The following is a 26128-nucleotide window of genomic DNA, read 5'->3' on the forward strand; positions in this document are numbered from 1 at the left end:
TAGAGGCTCAAGATGAAGTCGAGACATCCACAAAACAACAGCCAGTTGAAAACGAGAAGGCTCCAGCTCAAGAACTTCAAGTTTCTCCCGAAGGGCTGATTCATGTAGATCAAGTGATGACGCTGATCAGTAGAACAATCAAAGACAAGTTGGAAGGAAGCTCGAAGTCGCCATCAACCTATGTCAAGCCATACACGCAAAGGATTGATGATCTAAAGATGCCAATGGGCTATATACCTCCAAAGTTTCAACAATTTGACGGCAAAGGCAACCCCAAGCAACATGTGGCACACTTCGCGGAGACTTGCAATGATGCCGGCACGTATGGAGATCACCTCGTCAAGCAATTCGTTCGATCGCTCAAAGACAATGCATTTGATTTAGGGGCAAACTCCATCGATAGTTGGAGGCACTTAGAGGAAGAATTTCTCAACCGCTTTTACAGCACTCGAAGAATAGTCAGCATGATTGAGCTCACCAATTCCCGCCAGTGGATGAAGGAACCTGTCGTCGACTACATCAACCGTTGGAGAAATTTGAGTCTTAATTGCAAGGATCGACTGTCTGAGACATCAGCTATTGAACTGTGCATCCAATGAATGCAATGGGGACTCCGATATATCCTTCAAGGAATTCAACCTAAAAGTTTTGAAGAGTTGGCCACTCGAGCACATGATATGGAATTGAGCATAACTGCAAATGAAGTCGAAGAACCTTCATTACTAAAGTCGTATCAGCTCAAAGAAGAACATGTTGAAGAAGAACAACAAGATCATGATAATGGGGGCAAGTCTTTTGAAGAAACAACACCCTATGCAATATGACAAGTCAAATCAAATCAAACACTCCTTGACACGAGTTTAAAAGGTCTATATGCCCAAATCAGATGAAGTACTCCTTGACACGAGTTTAAAAGGTCTACATGTCCAAATTAAATGAACCACTCATTGGCACAAGTTTAAAAGGTCTACATGTCCAAATACATTTAAGCACTCCTTGACATGAGTTTAAAAGGTCTACAAGTCCAAATCAAGTAAAACACTCCTTGACACGAGTTTAAAAGGTCTATATGCCCAAATCAGATGAAGTACTCCTTGACCCGAGTTTAAAAAGTCTACATGTCCAAATTAAATGAAGCACTCATTGACACGAGTTTAAAAGGTCTACATGTCCAAATACATTCAAGCACTCCTTGACATGAGTTTAAAATGTCTACAAGTCCAAATCAAGTAAAACACTCCTTGACACTTGTTTAAAAGGGCTACATGTCCAAACAAAACACTCATTGACACGAGTTTAAAAGGTCTACATGTCCAAACAAAATACTCCTTGACACGAGTTTACAAGGTCTACATGTCCAAATCAAATGAAGTACTCCTTGACACGAGTTTAAAAGGTCTACATGTCCAAATCAAGTGAAGCACTCCTTGACACGAGTTTAAAATGTCTACAAGTTCAAATCAAATCAAGGCTCCTTGATACGAGCAAAAACTATCTACATATCCAAGTCAAATCAAAGCTCCTTGATACGAGCATAAACTATCTATATATCCAAATCAATTCAAGGCTCCTTGATACGAGCATAAACTATCTACAAATTCAAATCAAATGCTCCTTCAGCACGAGCTTAAGCTGCAAATGTTTCGCCTTGTCCACATGATGATAAACTGTGCACGACATCTCTCAAAAGGATATATTTTGAACTACGTTATGACTTGATCCCTTTATAGGGTACGTAGGCAACTTAGAATCTCTCTAAGTTCAGTCATGATTTCAAAAGATATATGTGCTTTGCTAGATCAAGCTGCAATTGAAGTTGAGCAATTATCGAGACTCATCCACTCCAAGATGCATTGTCCGTGAACAAGTCTCGAGGGGGCATTTGTAGAAACATAAAATTAATTAATTGGTTAATTAAATTAGCCAATTAAATTGTGTCTAAATTAAATTATACGTTGTCTTGCAAGACAAGTCATGGGGATAATTATCAATTAATTATTGGCCAATAGGATTATTTCTTCTCTTCCAAGTTATAAGAGATAAATATTAATTTAAAGAGAGTCAATCAAATCGCGCCACGTCATTAAGTAGACTTTAAGTAGGACTCTTATTCTACCACTATAAATAGGGACCCTCCCTACACAATTCAAAACACAACTCAAGATGAAGAAAAACCGTAGGAGAAAATTCTCTCTACAATATTCAAGTCGTTCTTCATCAAATTCAAGGCGTTCTTAATCAAATCGAGGGAGTTCTTCAACAAATCAAAATCGAAGGAAGATTGAAGGGCCAAATCCATCAAGAGTTCCAAGATCTTCAAGTCAAAACCCATCAAAGTTCAACAAATCAAGATCGAAGGAAGATTGAAGGGCCAAATCCATCAAGAACTTCAAGATCTTCAAGTCAAAACCCGTCAGGGTTCAGCTTTCGATCGGAGATTCAAGTCGCAAGACCCTCGGAAGACGTTATTCAAAACCAAATCAAATACGAAGAAGATCAAGTCAACGACCCGACTCCGAAATTCAAAGCCAAACAAATATTGTTCTTAAGAGAAGAATCAGAGGATTAAATTAGAGTTTGTAACCCGCAATATTTTATTTTAATTCAATAAATTATTTTTGTGCAAGTTTTTCTTGTTTGTCTAAATCGTAGTAAGAATTTGTTGCTACAAACCAATTCTAACCATAATTTCAATTTTGACCTCAATTTTGACCTGCCACCACCGGAGACCGCCGGTCACCGCCGGTCACCGCCGGAGACCGCCGTCTCGGGCGTTGACTTTTTTCTTTTTTTGAAATTTTTTTCCTGGAATTCTTTTCCGGCCGGTCAAACTGCCATTGACTTTTTTTTTTTTATAATTTTGTTTTTTCTTTAAAAAAATATTTTAATTAATATTACTGTTTTGGCTGCTAAATTACTGTCTCCGGCAGTTATTTAACTGTCGGAGACAGTAATTTAACTGTTAATTGACTTTTTTTTTCTTCAAAAATATTTTAATTAATATTACTGTATTCGTTGCTAAATTACTGTCTCCGACAGTTATTTAACTGTCGGAGACAGTAATTTAACTGTTAATTGACTTTTTTATTCTTAAAAAAATATTTTTAATTAATATTACTATATTCGTTGCTAAATTACTGTTTCCAGCAGTTATTTAACTGTCCGAGACAATAATTTAACTGTTAATTGACTTTTTTATTTTTCAAAAAATATTTTTAATTAATATTATTGTATTCGTTGCTAAATTACTGTCTCTAGCAGTTATTTAACTGTTAATTGACTTTTTTCGTTGCTAAATATTTTTTTTCTTAAAAAAATTATTTTAATTAATATTACTGCATTGGCCGCTAAATTACTGTCTTCAACAGTAATTTAACTGTCTTAGACAATAATATTAATAATATTACTGTTCGGGAAAATAATATTCATAATATTACTGTCCCAAACAGTAATATTACTGTCTGAGACAGTAAATTAGTAGCCAAGACAGTAATATTAATTAAAATATTTTTTTTCTAATAAAAAAATATTCAAAAAAAAAAAAAAGTCAACGCCGGAGACCGGCGGTCAACATTGGTTGACCGGGCGGAAAAAAGTTTCAGGAAAAAACAAAGGGTTTTCAAAAAAAAAAAAAAAAAAGTCAACCCGGAATCTTGCCGGAAAAAAACCATTTCAGAAAAAAAATTATTTTCCGAAAAAAAAATTGGGGGGGTTAATGTGATATATTTATTTAAATCCGGGGTCAATGTGTAATATGAAGGAAGTTAGAGCATAATGGGTGTAATTGATAAGAATTATATTATGGATGGTATTTTAGACTAAAGACATGGGGATGGGTTCAATTGAGAGACTGTTTTTTTTGTGGACCAAAATGCATTTAAGTCCTATGTGATGGGTCTTTTTTCGTTCCTTTTTTTTTATGATTTATGTTTTTTATTTGATTTTGAATTTCATTAAGGATAAATTAGTATTTTTATGTTGGAGGTCTTGAACTAATAAAAAAATGGACTTGCATATATCCGCCACCTTAAAAATTTTATGTAAACATCGTGTTTCAATTAGTAACTCCTCTCGTGCACTGTACAATATATATATTTTCGATTAATAATTGTATTAAATTATGTGTGTGCTTACGATAAATCATAAACTTTAGAAATGGGGGAAAATTATGTGCATGCATATGATAAATTAAAAAAAATCGAACACATCATAAAAGGAGGGAAAATTAATGCTCAATTCTTAAACACCAAGAGGATAGCGGAACCACAAACTTCTGGTAGAGGAAATGCTGTAATCAAATTTTCCAACCGTCAAGTACAGAAAAAAAAAATCCAGTTTAATAGAAAATTAGGTTATAAGAAAACTTGGAGAGAGAGAAATAAAATATTGAGATAAGCATAATCCGAACATAAGTTATTTGGAAGATAGATCCACTAACTCCAGTCATAGCAGATAATCTTGGCCACCCGTTTGAATTTGATACAAACGGTTCAGGTTCGACCCGCCATTTCAAAAATATGTTTTTTTTTTCCTATTTAATTGTTGAACCGCCTATTTACCAGTAGTTCACGGTCCGACATAGATTTGTTCGACCCTACACCAGGTGAAAAATACCGGGTGGGTCTTCTGCTGGCACGTGTCTCTTTTTTGTATTTTATAATAGATTCCCCGCTAGGGTTTACCTTTAGGGGTTTTAGAAAGAAAAAAAACACGTGGCAGCAGAAGACCCACTCGGTGTTTTTCACCGGGTGTAGGGTCGAAGAATCCGACATATAGGTAAACTTGTACCGAACCTAACACGACAAATCAGGTTAACCGGACCGTTAACCCTGGTTAGGGCCGATTCCGGTTTGAACCATAAACGTGGTCATGTCTAGTCGAATACATAAACAAGACAAGTAAATTGAATTTTACCGACAAAAATATTATGCTAGGAAAAACATTTCTTAGATATAAAAAAGCACAAGAAGAAGATGCGAGTATGCAGATAATAAGTACAGACGAAAAAATGACCCCGTTTTATACGCCGAATGTTGTTTATCTTCCTTTCTTAACCAAGGAAGAACAAAACAATGTTACATTGGAAAAACAAAATGTCGTCAAAAACGGCAAAAAGACCGACGAACTCCAGTCAAACATTTTTTACGCGGCAATATTACAACAAAGAATATATCAAGAAAATGTACTCTTGTAACGAATAAGTTATCTCTGATCTTTTCTACGACAGTTGTACATAGAGAGACCACTCGCTCGTCTTTTAACCCGACATAGGCAAGATTTTGTCCGTTTTCGACTAAATTGAAAAATTCACAAGTCTTCATCTTCAAAGTCCGAATAGAGCAGAAGGCAAAACACATTTTGTGTGTTGTATCTTACATATTCACACTAGGGTTTTTCAATTACACTTACTATCTTATATATATATGGCGTTCGACGAAGGTGCGCGATCGCCTTCTTCCTCAGTTAAGATCAGAGAATGAGAATATACTATCACTCAAGGAGATCGACTATTCACTTCCACTCCTATATCTACCAACTGTAAAAAACAAAAACAGTAAATACGATTTTCAAGACTTGCACAAAAAAATTAAACGAAAATGCGGTAATAACAAATATATATATATATGTGTGTGTGTGTGTGTGTGTGTGTGTGTGTGTGTGTGTGTGTGTGTGTGTGTGTGTGTGTGTGTGTGTGTGTGTGTGTGTGTGTGTACCTCCGTTAGGTATTTTTCCTTCCATGGCATCTTTCTTGTCTTTACAGCTCGAGCAAAGGAAAGGGCCATTCCACGGCCGTGATTTTCTCGCCTCGTTTGTTTTTTCATGTATCGAAATACCTTCGCCAGGTTTTATCTCGATTTGGCAAATCGCACATATGAACAGCTTAAACATGTTGCACACGGGATATTTCGAGTCCAGCCTGTAATAAACAAGCAACAAATTAATCAAATATCAATATAAGAAACTGCTTAGGTCTCGTTTGGTTCCCGAAATAAGAACATGCAATCTTTTGAGGATATACAATAAACCTACTCAATCATCAAATTATTTAATTAATCATGACTTTTATTTTTATCAACCAAACGAGGCCTTCAGAAAATTGAGTAGGCCTAGTAATATAATGACATTATATTCGGACCTTTCCGAAAGTGAAGCGGACCCTTCCTCAAATAGCTCCTCCACCATTTCTGGTTCGAGATTTTCTTCCTCTTCCTTATTCCTCCCTCTCTGAGACGATGACTCGGAAGATTTTTTACGGAACATAGACTTAAATACCCTTTTTCCTTGCTTCTTCAGGGGTGGTTTTGGGGGCTCGTTTTTCTCGGGGGGGAGTATATCTACAACTATACAAGTCGTATCGTCTCGAAGACCCTTCACCTGTACAGCTTCCTATATAAATTTAACGAATCAAATTTAGAACAAGCCCAAGTTGGAATATATATATATATATATATATATATATATATATATATATATATATATATATATATATATATATATATATATATATATATATATATATATATATATATATATATATATATACATGAGGCTGTAAGAAATATTATTTTATTACTTTGACGATTTGCGAAGATGCAGTATCGGGCGGCATCCCTCTACAGCACTCGAAAGCTGCTTCGGCAGATAGTGCATCCCAAACACCGTCGCTCGAGATTATTAGCCTTCCACCTGTCGGCGACAGCTGGCGTATACGAACAATTAAATTGGTGAATTTAGCAACGGAATTTTCTTTTCCTCGTATATTCACAGTTACATTTTTAGCAAGGAGAATTTTCGTGAAAAGAAACGAACCTTTACTTGTTTAACATGAGGTACAGGAACTATGTACTCGCCAACATCCAAATCACCAATGGATCGTGAAAGACACAAGCCACCTGGCCAACATCTCAACGGACCAATCTACAAATAGCCGAATTATCATTTTTAAGATTTAAAAAAAAAAACTTGGATAAATTGACCTTTGATTGCCAAAATTGAAAGAATAATAAATAATACTTTGTCTACCTCGGTGCCGCCACCAGTATTAAGCCGGCCAACTTCTCCGCCACTTGAAATTATTCTTTCCCTCCTGTTTCATTCAATAATCAGAGAAATGAAAATTTTATTGTAAAAGAATCAAACTGCAATTCATGCGAAGAATTTAAAAAAAAAACAATTAAAAAAATAGAATACAAATAACTTACTCTTCTTCACTGCAATCGAGTCTATGATCTGCGGATAGATAATATATAGCCCCTTCAGCAGATTCAAGAATGCCACGAGAATCACCAACTGATGCGACAGTTAAGAACCATCCTTCGATTATTACAAAGGTAACTGTTGTTCCCGAAGTTTGTGCTGATACATAAGACACAATATAATTAGTACGAGAGAGAGAGAGAGAGAGAGAGAGAGAGAGAGAGAGAGAGAGAGAGAGAGAGAGAGAGAGAGAGAGAGAGAGAGAGAGAGAGTTATTTGGCTGGTTAAAAAGGTAGTTAGTTAGTTATACCTCTTTCTTGAAAATCTTTATCGGTTTTCACAAAACCTGCAACCAAAGCCCTTGGCAATGCCGATACCCACTCGTCACTGTTAAGATCCGGTGGAATTGCACTCAACACATTGTTCAAGAGATTCTCTTTCGAATATATAGCGGCTGCTGATCCATTATGACCATCAAATAACTGAAAAAATGAAGAATATTTTAAATCCGTTGTTTCCAAAAAAAAAAAAAGAGGCAATAATGTACACTACATTACATAGCTGCAAGAAACGGAATTTTATTTTTTTGTCACCGAATCTACTGTAAATCTCAATTATGAATCAGCACAATTAGAGCAACGACTTCTTCAATTCCCTCATAAGTTATGTAAAAGGACGATTCATCACTAGATATAAACACGAATTAATATTCGGCGCGACGAGTATCGTACTCAACTACCACAATCAACAACAATAATCAATGCAATAAGATATATATAAATATACCGCGAAAACGGAAAATGTGGTGACTCCATCGCCTAAGACCCGTTGGCATTCAGTCTTGACGAATGTGAAGTCCTCGCCTTTCTTGCTTTGACTGGCTTGACCGTGCACTATTTCGGGCCTCTCGATTTTCTCATTGGCCAATTCCCGCTTTAGCAACACCGATAGTGGGACCGTCTGGTGGTCCCCGCTCTTAGACAGCATTGTTTGGTCACCCAATTATATACACAACAACACCAATTAACAGATTCGAAAATCGAAGCCTTTCGAAAAACCCAAATCCTCCTTTATCTTGTTATCCTTGGTTCACTGGATTCAATCAATTTAAATCCAAAATATCCTACACAAAACACAATCAAATTAACAAGAATCAAAAGTCACACAACACAAATCTACAAACACACAATTGCAATGATCAAAGCAAAAGGGGGGAAGAAAGAACAATCTGTTCATATTTAAACGCAATTGAAAAACCCAACATTGCTAAGATTCTATTTCGTTGAGAATTAATCAAAAAAAAAAAGGCGAACAATTTCAGCACAATGCGGATTAACACAGGGTTTTAAAAACGCCAAAATCAAATAATAAAAAAAGGGGGAAAAAGGAAGAACGCACCATGAAATCGAGCGACGATTAACAACGTTGTCGGAGCGCAGTCATCGAGAAACGCAGATCCCGGCGTCGTTGGGTTCCGATGCTGCAATAAGATCGATTGTTGTGCATTTCAACTGTGTGTTGGAGAGAGAGAGAGAGAGAGAGAGAGAGAGAGAGAGAGAGAGAGAGAGAGAATAATTATGGGTGGGAAGGAGCTGTCAGGCAAAAATGTGTGTAAATTGAACGAGGAAAAGTGTGGAAAAATGTTGTTGTATAGTGTATGTATTGAGAAAGGGGAATTGAGAAATGCGAAAATGCCATTGTTGGGCAATAAAGAAAGCTGGAATGGTGAGCTGTGAAAAAAGGTGATCTGTTTTAACTCGCGCTCGTGGGCGCGTCACCATATTAACTAATCCACAGTCAACATAACATCTTCCCCTGAGGTATGGTCAAATTACGAAAACCCCCTTCTTATTTAGATAATTACAGTTACCCCCTTCAACTCCTCAGATTTAGTGGAATCTTCGAGATTATATGGAATATTATCACTTTCGTACCCGTTTTATCCCATTCGAACTCCACATTTTGAAGCAAGATGATCATAATATGTGTTTTTTGGCTTCTATATATCAGATTGTGGTGCATCGGAAACTGTATTTTTACACAAAACAAGTACAAAGTAGAGCACATTCCACAAAATCTAGATGATTACGTTTAATTTGACACCATAAGGATGGAGATGTAAGAAAAAATCATAGTTGAGGGGGTGTTTGTAATTTACCCTTTATTTTTATTTTCTAAATTATATTTACTTTATTATTTTATATTTATATCTACAAGTTTATTTAATTTTGCTCTTATTATATAAGGACCAAAATTGGGTACAAGTCCATTGTCACAAAAGTTATATGTGAGAATAAGAACAAACGCATTTTTTTTGGTTATAAATCACTAGACTAAGGTGTCGTTTGGTTGGATAAATTAGTCATTATTAATTAAATAATTAGACATTGTTATATATCTGATAAACCAATAGTTTCTTAGGTCTACTCGGAACTATTATGTTATCATATTTTATTATGTTCTATCTTACCTTTTTATTAAGTTTTTTTTTGGACGTCTTGGAGTCCACTAAAATAATTAGGTTTTTATTAAATTATTCTTATATTGACTAATTTTATGTTGGCAACTAAACGATGACTAATTATGATACGATATATGATCCATCATCCATGTAAGTCTCGGAATTTCTTTTAGACAATAGCCGCGATTAATTTATCTCTCATTCTAGAGTTTAATTTTTTTTGCTAAACTCATGTGCATGAGCTTAATTATTTACAAAACTCAAGTTCAAATATTTAATTAGTTCTTAATTAAGCTTCTGGCAATGTTTGGTTATGTTTTCATTTCACGTTTATTTTCTTCAAAACGAATTCGTGTTTCTTTAGTGTCTGAAAAAAAATTCCAAAACATTCTCTAAAGCTTCTCTCTGCTCCAGACATAATTTGACTGTTACAATAAAAAAATGTCTTCGATCACTAAAAAAATAAACAAGCATCTCTTTATTTTTTTTTGCTAAACTCATTGTCTAGAGTTTAATTTTTTTTGCTAAACTCATGTGCATGAGCTTAATTATTTACAAAACTCAAGTTCAAATATTTAATTAGTTCTTAATTAAGCTTCTGGCAATGTTTGGTTATGTTTTCATTTCACGTTTATTTTCTTTAAAACGAATTCGTGTTTCTTTAGTGTCTGAAAAAAAATTCCAAAACATTCTCTAAACCTTCTCTCTGCTCCAGACATAATTTGACTGTTACAATAAAAAAATGTCTTCGATCACTAAAAAAATAAACAAGCATCTCTTTATTTTTCGAATTCTTCTTCTAAAATACATCTTTTCAAACAACTTTAAACATGATTTGATCGGACATAATATTTTGTATAGTCTCAAATCATAAACAACATACTATAAGTGACGTCTCTATCACATTTCTCATACATGTAATATATATATATATATATATATATATATATATATATATATATATATATATATATATATATATATATATATATATATATATATATATATATATATATATATATGGAAAATGGCAAATAGGCCCATGATAAGGGCACTTAATTAAAAGAGGGACATCCAACTTTTTTGTTTTTCAAATAAATCCAACCCATTCAAACTTATTTGCAAATAAGGAAAATCCCTTTATATATACCAAAATTACCCCCAATTCATTGAAACTCAATTCAACTCCAATTTCATGATTTACACCCCAATTTAGCCCAATTTCATCAATTAACCAATTTTAACCCTAATTCCAATTTTGACCCGCCACCACCGGAGACCGCCGGCCGCCGCCGTTGACCGGCGTTGACTTTTTTTTTTTTTTGAAATTTTTTTTTTCCCAGAAATTTTTTTCCGGCCGGTCAACTGCCGTTGACCGCCGGGTCTCCGGCGTTGACTTTTTTTCTTATTTTTTTATTTTTATAATTATGTTTTTTCTTAAAAAAAATATTTTAATTAATATTACTGTCTCCGACTTTTTTATTTATTTAACTGTCGGAGACAGTAATTTAACTGTTAATTGACTTTTTTTTGTTTTTCTTCAAAAATATTTTAATTAATATTACTGTTTTCGTTGCTAAATTACTGTCTCCAACAGTTATTTAACTGTCGGAGACAGTAATTTAACTGTTAATTGACTTTTTTATTCTTAAAAAAAATATTTTTAATTAATATTACTGTATTCGTTGCTAAATTACTGTCTCCAGCAGTTATTTAACTGTCGGAGACAGTATTTTAGCTGTTAATTGATTTTTTTATTCTTAAAAAAATATTTTTAATTAATATTACTGTATTCGTTGCTAAATTACTGTCTCCAGCAGTTATTTAACTGTTGGAGACAGTAATTTAACTGTTAATTGACTTTTTTTTTATTTTTTTTCTTAAGAAAATTATTTTAATTAATATTACTGTCTTGGGTGCTAAATTACTGTCTCCAACAGTAATTTAACTGTCTTAGACAATAATATTAACAATATTACTGTTCGGGAAAATAATATTCATAATATTACTGTATGAGACAGTAATTTAGTAGCCAAGACAGTAATATTAATTAAAATATTTTTTTTCTACGGAAAAAAAATTCAAAAAAAAAAAAAAAAAAAAAGTCAACACCGGAGACCGGTCGGAAAAAAAATTTCAGGAAAAAAAAAGTTTTCAAAAAAAAAAAACAAAAAAAGCCAACGCCGGAATCTGACCGGAAAAAAAAAACATTTCAGAAAAAAATTATTTTCTGAAAAAAAAATAAAAATTTTGGGGGTGAATGTGATATATTTGTTTAAATCCGGGGTCAATGTATAATATTAAGGAAGTTAGAGCATAATGGGTGGAATTGATAAGAATTATATTATGGAGGGTATTTTAGACTAAAGACATGGGGATGGGTTTAATTGAGAGACTATTTTTTGTGTGGACCAAAATGCATTTAAGTCCCATGTGACGGGCCTTTTTGCCATTCGCCCATATAAGCCGTCTTGCATGAAAGTTTCGTCACTAACGTGTAAACTGCTCTTAATACCAAATGTTTATGCAAATGGATGAAAGAGTCAAGGGCATTGGACAAAATAAAAAAATAATTTACAAGTAATAATTGGTTAAATTTTACAAATAAAAAAGGAAATGAAAATTACTTCCCTGTATTTTAGCAAGTTAATACTTAAATTCAAGTTGATTCAATTCGATATATATAAAATTTTGCAGTTAAAATTGAAAAATATGAAAAATTAATTACATCGCAAATACAATACTTCATTTTGGAATACATAATCAACAACTTACAATATATAATCATCACCTTCACCATGGACATAAATATTTTTTTATTTCAATTTCATGTGTAGTTGTTTAGTATATTGATGTTTTCTTAGTCAAGTGAAGATACCATTTAGAAAATAATAACTACAAAAAATATGTTATTCAAAGGAGTTGTGCTTGACTGCTTGGCTTAAAAGGATGAAATGATTGTTATTACTAATTGGTTTAATCTTATTTTGCACCCTTAAAATGTAGATTTTTGACACTTTGCATCCTTGAAAATGTTAATAAGACTTTGTACTTCGAGGCGCAATAAATCATTCACAATGCACCCCGAATGAAATTTTTTAAACTACTATAGGTAATTTAATATTTTTTAGTAGTAGTTATTTTGGATGTCAAATGTAAAATCAATTTTTCGTATTCATCCCCAAGTCTATTTGAAACAACAAATTGAAAAAAAATTATATCTGATCAACATACTTAAACTATTTTTTTTAGCACAAAAATATATTTTATGAAAATAATATTATGTTATTTTTTTTTTTTTGCTATTATGTTATCAAGTTTTTTGAAAATTATATTTTCTAACAAATATTTCTACCAAATATTGTCACCAATCACAGTAAAAGATCCCCAATCGGATAATTTAGTAAGAAAAACTTTTTTTTATATAGAAAATATAGTTTTTAAATAACTCAATTCGATTTTTTTCAAACTTTGTATTTTTTAAAGTACAAAATACGGAAGTGCTACATCTCAAAAGTGCAAAGCGGAATTAAGCCATTACTAATTAGTAATTAGTATTAATAAGTGTTATTTATAAATTAGGAAATAAAGGAATTAAATTGGATGACAGCAAATGTTTGACTTATAGTTTGTAAACGACTATTGCCTCCCGGAATCAGCGGCGAATCACAGGCGCGTGGCTCTTCAAAATCGGTTTGTTTGATGTTATATTCGGTGAAATACACCGAATGAATATTAACCATTGATCTGCACACAATCACACATATACCTATGTGTATCTGTGTTCATAGTTTAAGATTATAGTTCAATTCTGTTGTTTTCTTATTTATAGATTAAAAAAAAATCCTGTTCATTTGTTTTTTTTTTTTTTTTTTTTTTGTCTCAAATAAGATGTTAAATTTAGGTTATATTATATATAAAAAATAGGATGTTTTTTTTAATCGTATAAAATAATAAAATTGCTATGCTACGTAAGATTCACATCGAAAAGTTGAAGATTCGAAATGAATTGAACTTCACAATTTTTTTTTTTTTTAAAACGAACTTTTTTACTGAAAATTTAAGCTTCCAATTTTTGATATGGATCGGAATTGAAGTACATATGACATTTCAATTTTCATTCCAATTTTACTTCTCGGAAATTACACTTATAATATCAGATAACAATGTGTTTTAATATTATAGATGGATTAAAATAAAGTTTCGGCAAATTCCGCGTATTGCAATCCAATTTTTCTTTTTATTAGGGAACAATTTTTTTAATTGTTGTGGGACGTAATTGGTGCTAGTTTTTTTAACTTCCAATTTTATTTCACGGGTTAATTTAATTTTCTAATCGCTATTTCCTATTCTTCTTTTTATATATCTACTTTAATAAGAATCTATAGAAAATTATTAATTTTGACGTCTTGTTTTTGCCAAGATAAAGTTTTTTTTACTTCCCAACATTGTTAATAAAATTTTGGAATAAATATATTTAAACACGTTGATAGAAAATCTACCATGTTATTAATTGCCTTAGTTCAATGAACCCATCACATCAAATATTGATTTATATTTTGTGTAGAAAAGTTTGGCGTAAAATACATATTGAGATCAATGATTTTAATTAATATCTTTTATTTATTTATCCAATAAAATGAGTTGAATAATTCATACACGACTTGAAAATATTACCAAGTCTACGATGTTAACTTTTAGTTTAGTGTTATATGTTGAGTCACCATAATATATATCAAATTATCAGCCATTTAAATTTGCATTGAGTACTACATTTCATTAGAATACTCCTAATTCGATTTATTTATTTGATATATTATCAAACCAAAGACTAATCGAAATTGAGTAGTTTAATTTTTTATATATATATATTTTATTAGTTTTTTTCTTTATAAGCCAAGCCAAGCGACACATCTTATGATCATCCTGTTTCAAAATGTGGAGTTCGAATAATGTAAAACGGGTACAAACTCGAGAATGTTCCACATAATTTAGAAGATTCCAATAAATTTGACACAACAAGGGTGGACATGTAAGAAAATTTATAGTTGAGGCAGTAGATGTAACACCCTCATAATTTGACATTTTCTCAGACGGTGGCCGAAATTTACCATAGTAATTATCAATTTAGGCATTTGCTAAATGTAGTTATTTTTCTTTTTTTTCAAAGAATAGACAGAGTTCATATTGCATAAGAAATCCTATTTATCGCTTTTCGACTAAAGTTCATACGAAATCTTCTTGTACTAAATATAATCTTCAATTTTTAATAAACTACAAAATGATCTATTGAACCAGTTTAGCTATACTTCTCTAGCAAGTACCGTCCGATATATAGAATTTTTTCGGTAGAAAATCGGTACGGTTTTTTCGGTGGAGATTGATTCAAAAAGATCTCATAGTACAAGGCCAAATAGATAATCATAAGTTCTAACACTAAAATAATTAATTAAGTTAAGCTAATATCCCAACCAATCATGCCTTGAGTCTCTCTCCCCACCTTAATTAATTACATGTACAGAACATTTGATCTTGTCCTAACTACAAAAGATACTTCTCCTATTTTTCCAACCTTCAAAATATGTTACTTGATTAGCAAATGACGAGAGCGATACATAGCAATTCCCACCTGTCAAAATAAACGAAAAAAACATCAAGCGTCACAAGATATCGATCCAATGCAAAATATTGTAAGTTAGCAGACGAGTTCAAGTTCGTTGATGGAAATCGGAAGTTCGATTATTCGATAAGGACTAATCGACAATATGGACAATCCCATCAAAACGAAATAATTTTACCTCTCGGAATTTTAATGTTCGATGGATTCTTCGACCTTGTTCGTCTTATCGGTCTCGGTCTTTCCAGAACCATCCACCCTTGTAATGAACACCTGATAAATTTAACAAAAAAAAAGAATAACAATTATAACTTTAAATAAATAAATTAAGAATAAATATTGGAAAACGAAGTCGTACTTTTAATACGGTCGGTCGGATTAACTGGAAAATGAGTGCATCCCCATCTACCAAGCCATGATCAATAGAGAACTTCTTCCAACCACCACTTAGTCCGTTTTTCCGAGCCAAATAATTTACGGGCCATTCTTCTCCTTGCTCGTCGACCAATGAAACTACGCCATCTGTCCTCGGAAGTTTCCTCTTGCAGAAATGAGACGGAAGGCCCTGCATTTATAATTCACAAACCCCAGAATTTGCATTTCTCAGATACTGATAAAAAAAAACAGAGAAAAACAGAGTTGAGTTCGTTTTCCAAGAATTTTCCGTGTTGTGTCGATAATGGTCTCGTTTTACGGTTTTTTTTTTTAATTCGACATCTTCATAGTATAAAACTTGTAATAAATTAGAAAACAATATAAAAAGATGGTGATGCATTTTTATTTTTACCAGCCAAAAGCCTCCACTAACATGGGAGGGAAGCATTGATCTCACAAGTGTAGGGTAATCGGACCCTAGAGTCAATTCCGTTTCCTCGGCTTTTTTCACAGCACAAGCTCTAGCTTCATCCGATGCGTAAACACGGTTCGACAAATCCCTCGTGCTATATGTTATTCTAACATCAAAAAAAAAAAAAAAGATTGGATTTTTATGTGATTCTTGCAGCATTTTCTATATGTAATGTTCAAACCCATGACAGGATTCAAACCTTCTAGGCAGATGCACACGCTCGTACAAGGTTATCTGTAAGGAAAGTTGCTTTCTTGAATTTATAAACCAACAAAAAAGATAAAAAGAAATTAAAAAAAATAATAAAAAAAATATTACCTCTTTGTATTGAGGAGATGGTGATTTGTTGGAAAATCTCAATGATCTTCTTACAGGAACAAGCTCTGTCCTGGCAATCCGGGGTTTTGTGTTCTTCATCTTTATAAATTTCAGCACACAAATTAAAAAAAAAAAATAAAAAATAAAAAGAACATAGAAGTACACACACATATTTGTATAGAGAGAGAGAGAGAGAGAGAGAGAGAGAGAGAGAGAGAGAGAGAGAGAGAGAGAACCGGAGAGGGTTTGGGAGAGGAGGCATTTTTAAGGGCTAGAGAGAGAAGAGGGAGATGAAGTTGCTCCATTCTCTTCATGTTTTCCTCCAATCGCTTCTCCCTTACAGCCTCATACTTCTTCGCCTTAGACATCACCATTTTTTAATCTATCTAATTTTCTTTCAGATATTATTTTCTCTTCTGCAAATGTTTAGAGAGAGAGAGAGAGAGAGAGAGAGGGAGAGAGTGGGGTAGGTACAATGAGGACCTGTACTCAGTACTTGTACCTTGAAATACGATCCCTTGTGCTTTTATTTGAAATCTTAGAGCCAAATTTGACCGTTGCAAAATTCCATTCCTAGTTTTGGTAATAAAAATTAGGGTTTATATTTTATATTTTATTTTTCAGTAAATAAGGATTTTTACCCATATGATGTGTCTATGGCAGTAAATGATTTTTTGTATTTTATTGTAGTCACTAAAATGGAAATGAAAACTAGTCACTATTAATTATACTGTATAAAACCCTCTCTCTCTTCTTTGTCACAAAATTCATTTTTTTTCAAATTCATTTGGAGGGCTCATTTCATACAAAAAAATGTACTGCCGACAACAAATCGATTGTAATACATGAATACATATCTAACGCAACCTTTTATTATCATATAGGTAATGACGAACATTTTAAGCTTTGTTAAATAATCGAAGATTTCAAATCGCCCACACGATTTAGTTGAGGGTTTGACATATCCTTTACCGGCGCCGTATTCGCAAAGTCGACAACGTGGAGTATTTGTAAACCGCTAATACTCATATGGACATGTGGCCAAGAGAATGTCCTAATATTTAATCAAGCCCGAGCTCTTTAGCCATGGAAGCATCTCTGTCAGACCTTCTTTCAAACTTCTGGGATTGTAACCGAGCTCTGTCTTAGCCTTGTCGCAATTGTAAGCCCACTGATGCCTGAGAACATTCGCTGTCTGTTCGAAACAGAGCAGAGAAATAGACTGTCGTTAAGTCTCAATTTCAAGAAACTTACAAATCATAGCACAATCTTGAGAGTGATAAAGTCGAAAATGTTGGCAGCAAAAATGTTCAGTCACAGAGATGTAAGGGGTACAAGCGGGTAGAAAATGTCAAAGTCTGTCCATTTGAAAGTAAAAACGAAGAAATTGCCATGGTAGTAAAGTGAATAGTGAGGCGCTAGATTTGACAAGATAAGATCCGGGCATTTTGACGCTTATCATCACTAGATTAAAAAAACATGAAAGGGCTTACGGGCTATAACGATTGAAACATTTACGTTTTGATAGAACAGTAAAGATAGTTGTATTGTGTAAACTTACATCAAGATGCTATTTTTAACCGCTAATTTTCAAATTTCATGCATGTAAAAACATCATTGAAGCAATTCAATATTTCAGTCTTTGAGTCTCCTAATGTACATAATCGATAGTCATTAGTCAATTTATTGATGAAAGAAATGACATAGATTGAACAGAATCATACGTAAAACAAGAAAGGAAAAAAATCCCATACCGGGGGACTGAGAAGGGGAAGCTTCCCTGTGATTCTGGCGAAAAGAACAGACAACCATCCATATACTTCGATAAGAAAAAGCGGGATGCGGAACCGAGGCTTAGCTGTCTGAGTGATCACTGCAGCTATATCAAAAACATCCTTAAAAGATGCGTTTTCTCCTGTAAGAAGATACCTTTCACCCGGCCGACCTTTGTCCAGTGCTGCAATGTGCCCCTGCACCACATCATCCACATGGCTGAACGAGAACCCCTTTTCTTCGCCCATGTAACCTGGAAGCCGGTAATTAAACCGCTCCACAAGCTGACAAAAAGAATATTCAAACAGTCAAACATTCGGTCAACTTATCTCATCACCGTTCGAAAATCATTCCATCAAATTCACATCAATACTTAAATTCAAAGCATAATGAATGTGCACAAATCCATAGAAAAACAAGACGTAACACCATATTTTAAATGACCGCGACTATTATAATCCGATTTTTAAATCAATCAACGAAGCACAAAACTATTATCGGAATTATCAAATTGAACTCAATTTGCATCAAGACAGTGTTCCAAAAATTAAGCTCTAAAAAGATCGAAAACACGAGCAATTTTACCAAAAGTGCCACCATATTTCCAGTTGTGACTTTGCCGGGACCATATATAACTCCAGGGTAAACTGGAACTATAGGCACTCCCTCGGCTGCAGCTTCTAACGCAATCTTATCGGCTACAGCCTTCGATTTCTCGTATTCAGTGCAGAAATACTTGGCAGAATGCACCTGTTAAAAAAATCACACCACATACTAAAATTAAATTAAAAAAAAAAAATCTTCCATTTTTTTCCCTCAAAGTTCAGTTTGAATTGCATAGAAAATAATTTGCAGTACTTGAGTTTCATCGCCGATATGCCCATCAGTGGATCCCAATGCGAAAAACGACGACGTGTAAATGATCTTCTCGATTGTGTTCGTCTCCTTATAGGCATTCAATACGTTCCTCAGACCCCCTACATTAACCTAATCAACTCTCATCGAGTAAGTGAAATTCAATCTAGGACAATTTTCACTGATGAACTGATTAAGTTTCAAAAAAATAAATTAAATTAAATCAAAAAGTGGAGCTGAGCTCACTGTAGTGAATCTCGAGGGATCAGGAATCCATGGCTCGACTAGGGCAGCAGCGTGGAAGATGACGTGGCAGCCGGAGAAAGCTTCGAGGAGGGACTGGTAGTCGGTGACATCGCCGTACACATACTGGAGAGTTCCGCCGCCGGTTGAGGCGGCGCCAGTGGGCGGAGGCAATGAGGAGAGATCGCTGGTTTTGCGGACGAAAGCCTTAACGCAGTAGCCTTGGTTGAGAAGCGCGTGGCAGAGCCTCCCGCCTAAATAGCCTGACGCGCCGGTGACCAACACCACTTTTTTCATTTTGATCGCCTTTTGCAATTCAGCTGACTCGGCGGAGACTATGTGATTGGGCTTTTAAATACATAATAATTAAGGGAAAATTACAGTTTTTGCCCCTAAAGTTTACACTAATTTCATATTTGGCCCCCGACGTTCACAAAAAAACACATTTGGTCCTTTTTGTTGCAAAAATTCAACACTTTTAGTAATTTTCGTCAATTTTCCGTTAAAACAAACGGAATCAAGCGTGTACCCATCACTGCCTTAACTAACGGACTAACGGTAAATTGACGGAAAGAACAAAAAATGTTAAATTATTGGAACATGAATGACCAAACGTGTTTTTTGTGAACATGGGGGACTAAATGTGAAATCGGTGCAAAGTTAAGGGATGAAAACTATAATTTCCCCTAATAATTAAGCATTGATGTTAGGATTTAGCTGGTGTTTTTTTATTTTATTTTTTATTTTACTAGGTGACAACTATTATTAGTTGCCTAATTATTTACGTGGTGTTTGCAAGTGCTTATTTAATAGTAGAAGTTGTAAATTGTGAATTAAGTTAGTTTTAAGTTTTTATTTTCTAAAATTTGGGGGTGTTCGCAAATTTTCTTGAAAATAAACTTAAATAGAAAAATCAGGGTCATGAGCGAATAACAAATTAACTTTAGTTGCTTATTTTAAGGGAAGTAAAGATAAAATTTTATTTTGCAAACACTTAAAAATAGATTATGAGAAAGAAATTAAAGTTCATAATCTATTTGTAAAAGCTTTTACAAATACCACCTTAATGCTCGAATTCGGGCTTGTAAGCAAAATAAATACTTGCCTAAAAGTTGTACCCTCAATTTAATTAACTTAATTCTGTAGTGTTCATAATTTAATTAACTTAACGGAAAAATTGTAAAGAACTACATGACAACTCAGTTAAGGATATCTTGCTTTTTGTCTGAACAAATATATCCACGTAACCAACGGTTAGAACTGTCAATCCGGTCATGTGAGTTGAGTTTGGATTGCCTCAATCTCATATATCATCGGGTCTCATTAATATTGACTCAAGCTTTCGTATCATCGTGCCTCATTAATATAGGCCCAAACTCGACTCATATACTTTTCCAGGTTTCGGGTTTATATCGGGCATTGTTGAGTGTAAATTTTACGCTCAATACATTTACTTTACGTGGATCTTTTGTTTAGATTTAATTATATTTGTGCTTTTAATTGATTGATTTTGTGTTTTATAGGTGAAAACGATAATTAGGTGTCCATGAAGGAAAAAAAAGATCAAAAAGAAAGGAAAAAGTTGCAAATAAGGAAATAAATCGAATTGGAAGAAGGAATCTCGCCACAGCTTTGGCAGTGTCCACCATTTTGAGCATATCTCTCTCATACGAACTCCAAATCAGCTGATTTTGGCGGCATTGGAAAGATAATTTCAAGGGCTACAATTCTTATTTACGCAACATTCCAAAATTCGGACTCCAACATGGCGAAAATCGAAGAACAAATCCTGATGGAGGAAAGTGGCGGAAATTGATTCCTATTAGGATTCTACTACTTCCTTATCAAGAAAAGCCTATAAAAGCAACAAGTCCCTACACCATAAGGACGAAATTTGGCACCATAAAATACGAGGAAGGAAGATCAACGAAGACTCGAGCATAGTTTTCTTATTTAATTTATTTATTTTATTTTCTTTATCATAAGAATCACGAGTAGCTAAGTCTTTAGTTTCTAGGATTTTATTTGGAACCCTATGTGGGATTTATGAACCCTTTTCTATGATTTTATGCAAGTTTTAATTTCGGATTATTTCTTCTACTTGTTTTATTAAGTGCATGAACTTGATCAACTTATGTGCTCTTATGTTATTGTTAATCGCATGAATCGGAAGATCGGGTTAATAATTAGAACTGTGGTAGAAGAGCCTTTGTGGTATTAACATAGGAATATAGTTAATCTCTTAGGTAGTCATTATTGAGATTTGTGCTTAATGCTTTGTTCTAGAATTAATTGCATAGGAATATAGTAATTGAATCTAGAGTATTAGAATTGTAATACACGCGGAAGCGAGTTATGATTATTTTAGCATCTCAGGTTAATAATCCGGGTTAATTGCTTGCATAACTGAAGGAATTGGGGGAGTAATAATCACATAGGGGGAAGAATAAAATCCTAGGCTTGTCTACTTTGATTAATCTTCGTATTTTAAATTGCTTTCTTGTTTTTGCTTGTTTTTAATTTAATTTAATTTAGTTTATTAATCCTTTTTCGACTGTGTAGGGTGGGCTTGATAACAATTGGTAGAATTTAGCGTCTAGGATTATATAATTAAATATTCCCTGTGGGTTCGATACTTGGACTTAAAAAATCCACTTTATTACTTGTACGATACGTGCACTTGCGTGTAGGTTTTCGGCCAACAAGTTTTTGGCGCCGTTGCCGGGGAATATTTTAATTATTTATTTTATTCTAGCTCTAAATTTGAACAATTTTCACGATTCACCCAATTTAAATTTTTTTTTAATTTTATCTTTTTCGTTTTAATATATATATTTTTTTCTTTGGTTACATGTCAGGTTACAATTTTCACGCACCTCAAACGGGATATGAATGGCTTCCGTCTGGCGAATACCTCCAAAATACCTATGATATGCCGTCCCTTTGTTCAATATGTGGTGGAGATCATTACACTAACCAATGTTGGTATGCACCGAAAGCGAATAATTTCATAGATAACACCAACGGCGGTTATTGGAACACATACACCAACACGCCACGAGAACCCACTGTTCAGGAGTGTTATTTGAACTCCGTCCTTGAAGAATTTATGGAATCCACTCAAGCATCTATCCGAAGACTGGAATTGCAGTTGGAAGAATTCAAGCGCCAAAGGTCTCTTGAAAATATTTCAGACGATATCGAGAATAGTTGCAACAAAGAAAATCCGTCTGAAACTTGTAGTGAGGAAAATCCTTTAGACCTAGAAAATAGTGTCGATGAGAGGGAAAAAGAAATTACGAAGACGCTTAAGGATGATGAATCTGACAATGCAATCGAGCTCAACTCCAAAGATGTCTCGGAACAAGAGAAGAAGGAGATGGATGTGGTTAGTGCAAATATTCAAATTGAGGATCTTATCATTGTACCCGACGTGGCTTTGAAGGCATCAATAGAGGTTGATGAGAAGACGAATGTGTTTGCAGTGGAGGTTATACGCGGACTTGAGATTTTTGTGTACCGATTTGAGGGAGCGGGTGATGAAGATCCCATTTTGGCTTCGTACCGATTGATTACAACCAAGAAAGATTACAAGCTAAAGTGGACCCTGACATATTGCAATCCTATCCCTGTATCGGTTGCAATTGAAGTGACAAAGCTCATGGATGGATGCGCAATCTACAAGGCTTTGGATTGGACATAACGATTTCAAAAAGCAAAGTCCGGCTGAACACTTAAAACTTAGCGCTTCTTGGGAGGCAACCCGAGCATTTATCGTTTTTCTTTTCTCATATTTTTTCATATTTTTAGTTGTTTTTAATTTTCTTAGAATATATATAAGCGTGCAATCTAATAATTTAATCATGTTTTTATTTTTAGGTCGAAAAACGGACACAAAAAGCCTAGACGGGCGTCCGAAAATCTAGCCAAAACCCCAGACGGCCGTCCGGAGAAGTTACGACGATTTTTGAACCTACTGTTTGTGGGACGGCCGTCCCAAAAACAGTGTAAAATGTGGGACGGCCGTCCGAACACCCCTGGAGAAATTTTTTTTTTTTTTTTTTTTTTTCGAAAAAAATTAGAAAAAAAAAAAGGTGTTTGCTTCAAAGAGGAAGAGATGGAGGGGTGCAACACGTGGAGGACGTTTCGACTAATCAAGGTGTATTCTTTCCTTAAACTTCGTTTTAATTACATTGAGGACAATGTAAATTTTAAGTTTGGGGGTGGAAAAACACTTTTTATGTGCTTTATATGTCTTAGATTGCATGCTTTAGGATTTTTCTTTTCCTTTTTAGTCGTTTTTGTTTATTTATTGTTTTATTTACAAAAAAAAAAAAAAAAAAAAAAGAAATTGCTTGAGTCGAACGCATCGATGAGTTATGATGATGAGAGATGATTAATGTTTGATGATGAAATTGCTTGTTTGTGTGATAAGGATTAGATGTTTGTTTAGCTTTCGATTTAACGGAACTTAGAAGCGAATTATTGCTAGGAATCACACTTTGTGCATTGCTTTGGTTGAATGTTTTGTATCTTAAATTTGGAATTAATTTGTGCTAGATCATGCTATGTTCGGTTTCAGAACTCACCGTAGGAAATTTATGATACGAAGTATTGAGTAGTGAGTGATTTGGGATATGATTTGGGCCTTCTTTGAACCGTTTGAGCCTTTCAAGCCGACCTATTTATCGAAATTATCCTTATAACCTTGATTTGAGCCTCGGAGAAAAGGTGTTCTTTCTTTTAGCCAATGTGTAAGGTAGAATAGGTGGAGATTCTTGAAAAATTACCCCTTGGAGTTCGGTCGAAATTTTTTTATAAGGTCCTTCCTCTTCTTCTTCGAAAAAAAAAAAAAAAAAAAGAGAAAAAAAAAGAGAAAAAGAAGAAGAAGAGGAGACTAGAAGGGAGAAATAAGGACAGTTTGTTGAATTATTTTTGAAAACTCGATCCATTGCCTCAAAAGCAAAAGTGGAGACTTTTGAACTTTTGAGAATCGAGTTTACTAAAGTCCGTAGAGGTGAATTCATTGTTTCAAACGCCTATCTTTCAAATTTTGGCGTAATCACCTAAATTCAAGAAGAATAGTCACATATACCCATATTTCCTACCTCGAACCAAAGAGCCTAACAATTGAAAGCCACAAAGCCCCAATGATCCCAATAGCTTAATGTTCGATATTAGTAGATTAGAATAATTTGGTGAGTATTTGGAGTCAAGCATAAGCATGTAAGTATAAATTCTTTCTATCTTTAATTTGCAAATATTGGATGCTTGAAGCAATTGTATGAATTGTGGTTTTTGGCTATGGTAAGTGACTAAGTGCTTTTGAATTTTGAGCTTGCGAATGCCTAAGAATTTTCATTATAATTACAAGTTCTGAAAGCGTGAAGTTGGTCATTAATCTATGTGATTGGATGCGGTAGTTGAGTTATTTGCTTACGATTAGATTTTGCTTGAGGACAAGCAAAAGTTCAAGTTTGGGGGTGTGTTGAGTGTAAATTTTACGCTCAATACATTTACTTTACGTGGATCTTTTGTTTAGATTTAATTATATTTGTGCTTTTAATTGATTGATTTTGTGTTTTATAGGTGAAAACGATAATTATGTGTCCATGAAGGAAAAAAAAGATCAAAAAGAAAGGAAAAAGTTGCAAATAAGGAAATAAATCGAATTGGAAGAAGGAATCTCGCCACAGCTTTGGCAGTGTCCACCATTTTGAGCATATCTCTCTCATACGAACTCCAAATCAGCTGATTTTTGCGGCATTGGAAAGATAATTTCAAGGGCTACAATTCTTATTTACGCAACATTCCAAAATTCGGACTCCAACATGGCGAAAATCGAAGAACAAATCCTGATGGAGGAAAGTGGCGGAAATTGATTCCTATTAGGATTCTACTACTTCCTTATCAAGAAAAGCCTATAAAAGCAACAAGTCCCTACACCATAAGGACGAAATTTGGCACCATAAAATACGAGGAAGGAAGATCAACGAAGACTCGAGCATAGTTTTCTTATTTAATTTATTTATTTTATTTTCTTTATCTTTAGAGTCACGAGTAGCTAAGTCTTTAGTTTCTAGGATTTTATTTGGAACCCTATGTGGGATTTATGAACCCTTTTCTATGATTTTATGCAAGTTTTAATTTCGGATTATTTCTTCTACTTGTTTTATTAAGTGCATGAACTTGATCAACTTATGTGCTCTTATGTTATTGTTAATCGCATGAATCGGAAGATCGGGTTAATAATTAGAACTGTGGTAGAAGAGCCTTTGTGGTATTAACATAGGAATATAGTTAATCTCTTAGGTAGTCATTATTGAGATTTGTGCTTAATGCTTTGTTCTAGAATTAATTGCATAGGAATATAGTAATTGAATCTAGAGTATTAGAATTGTAATACACGCGGAAGCGAGTTATGATTATTTTAGCATCTCAGGTTAATAATCCGGGTTAATTGCTTGCATAACTGAAGGAATTGGGGGAGTAATAATCACATAGGGGGAAGAATAAAATCCTAGGCTTGTCTACTTTGATTAATCTTCGTATTTTAAATTGCTTTCTTGTTTTTGCTTGTTTTTAATTTAATTTAATTTAGTTTATTAATCCTTTTTCGACTGTGTAGGGTGGGCTTGATAACAATTGGTAGAATTTAGCGTCTAGGATTATATAATTAAATATTCCCTGTGGGTTCGATACTTGGACTTAAAAAATCCACTTTATTACTTGTACGATACGTGCACTTGCGTGTAGGTTTTCGGCCAACAGGCATCATTACTATAGAAACTGTAATGAGTAATTTTTATTTTATGAA

General features: G+C 33.8%; 3 protein-coding genes across 4 annotated transcripts; all 3 read right to left on the reverse strand.

The window, feature by feature from the left end:
- Positions 1-4995: 4995 nt before the first annotated feature.
- Positions 4996-9014, reverse strand: LOC105971409 (putative protein phosphatase 2C 12). 2 transcript variants are annotated; one of them, XM_012996263.2, is made up of 10 exons: positions 8596-9014; positions 7984-8320; positions 7508-7679; positions 7203-7356; positions 7024-7087; positions 6811-6918; positions 6575-6700; positions 6137-6387; positions 5715-5917; positions 4996-5536 (listed from the first exon to the last, which is right to left on the reverse strand). In XM_012996263.2, the coding sequence occupies exons 2-10, from the start codon at positions 8182-8184 to the stop codon at positions 5508-5510; spliced, it is 1308 nt and encodes a 435-aa protein (XP_012851717.2). In that variant the 5' UTR covers positions 8185-8320; positions 8596-9014; the 3' UTR covers positions 4996-5507. The 2 variants fall into 2 exon arrangements, with proteins under 2 accessions (XP_012851717.2, XP_088671701.1); XM_088815575.1 differs by having other exon boundaries at positions 7984-8289; positions 8596-8951.
- Positions 9015-15038: 6024 nt separating this feature from the next.
- Positions 15039-16940, reverse strand: LOC105971222 (B3 domain-containing protein At5g42700). Its single transcript, XM_088815576.1, has 7 exons — positions 16677-16940; positions 16441-16539; positions 16322-16356; positions 16063-16228; positions 15634-15840; positions 15457-15548; positions 15039-15287 (listed from the first exon to the last, which is right to left on the reverse strand). The coding sequence occupies exons 1-6, from the start codon at positions 16812-16814 to the stop codon at positions 15468-15470; spliced, it is 726 nt and encodes a 241-aa protein (XP_088671702.1). The 5' UTR covers positions 16815-16940; the 3' UTR covers positions 15039-15287; positions 15457-15467.
- A 254-nt stretch (positions 16941-17194) lies between these two features.
- On the reverse strand, positions 17195-19645 carry FLDH (NAD(P)-binding Rossmann-fold superfamily protein). Its single transcript, XM_012996302.2, has 5 exons — positions 19315-19645; positions 19072-19200; positions 18799-18963; positions 18195-18497; positions 17195-17635 (listed from the first exon to the last, which is right to left on the reverse strand). The coding sequence occupies exons 1-5, from the start codon at positions 19606-19608 to the stop codon at positions 17495-17497; spliced, it is 1032 nt and encodes a 343-aa protein (XP_012851756.2). The 5' UTR covers positions 19609-19645; the 3' UTR covers positions 17195-17494.
- Between the last annotated feature and the right edge of the window lie 6483 nt (positions 19646-26128).

This window comes from Erythranthe guttata, chromosome 3 (assembly GCF_056151865.1).
Source record: "Erythranthe guttata isolate IM_541 chromosome 3, IM_541, whole genome shotgun sequence".
Classification (NCBI taxonomy): Eukaryota; Viridiplantae; Streptophyta; class Magnoliopsida; order Lamiales; family Phrymaceae; genus Erythranthe; species Erythranthe guttata.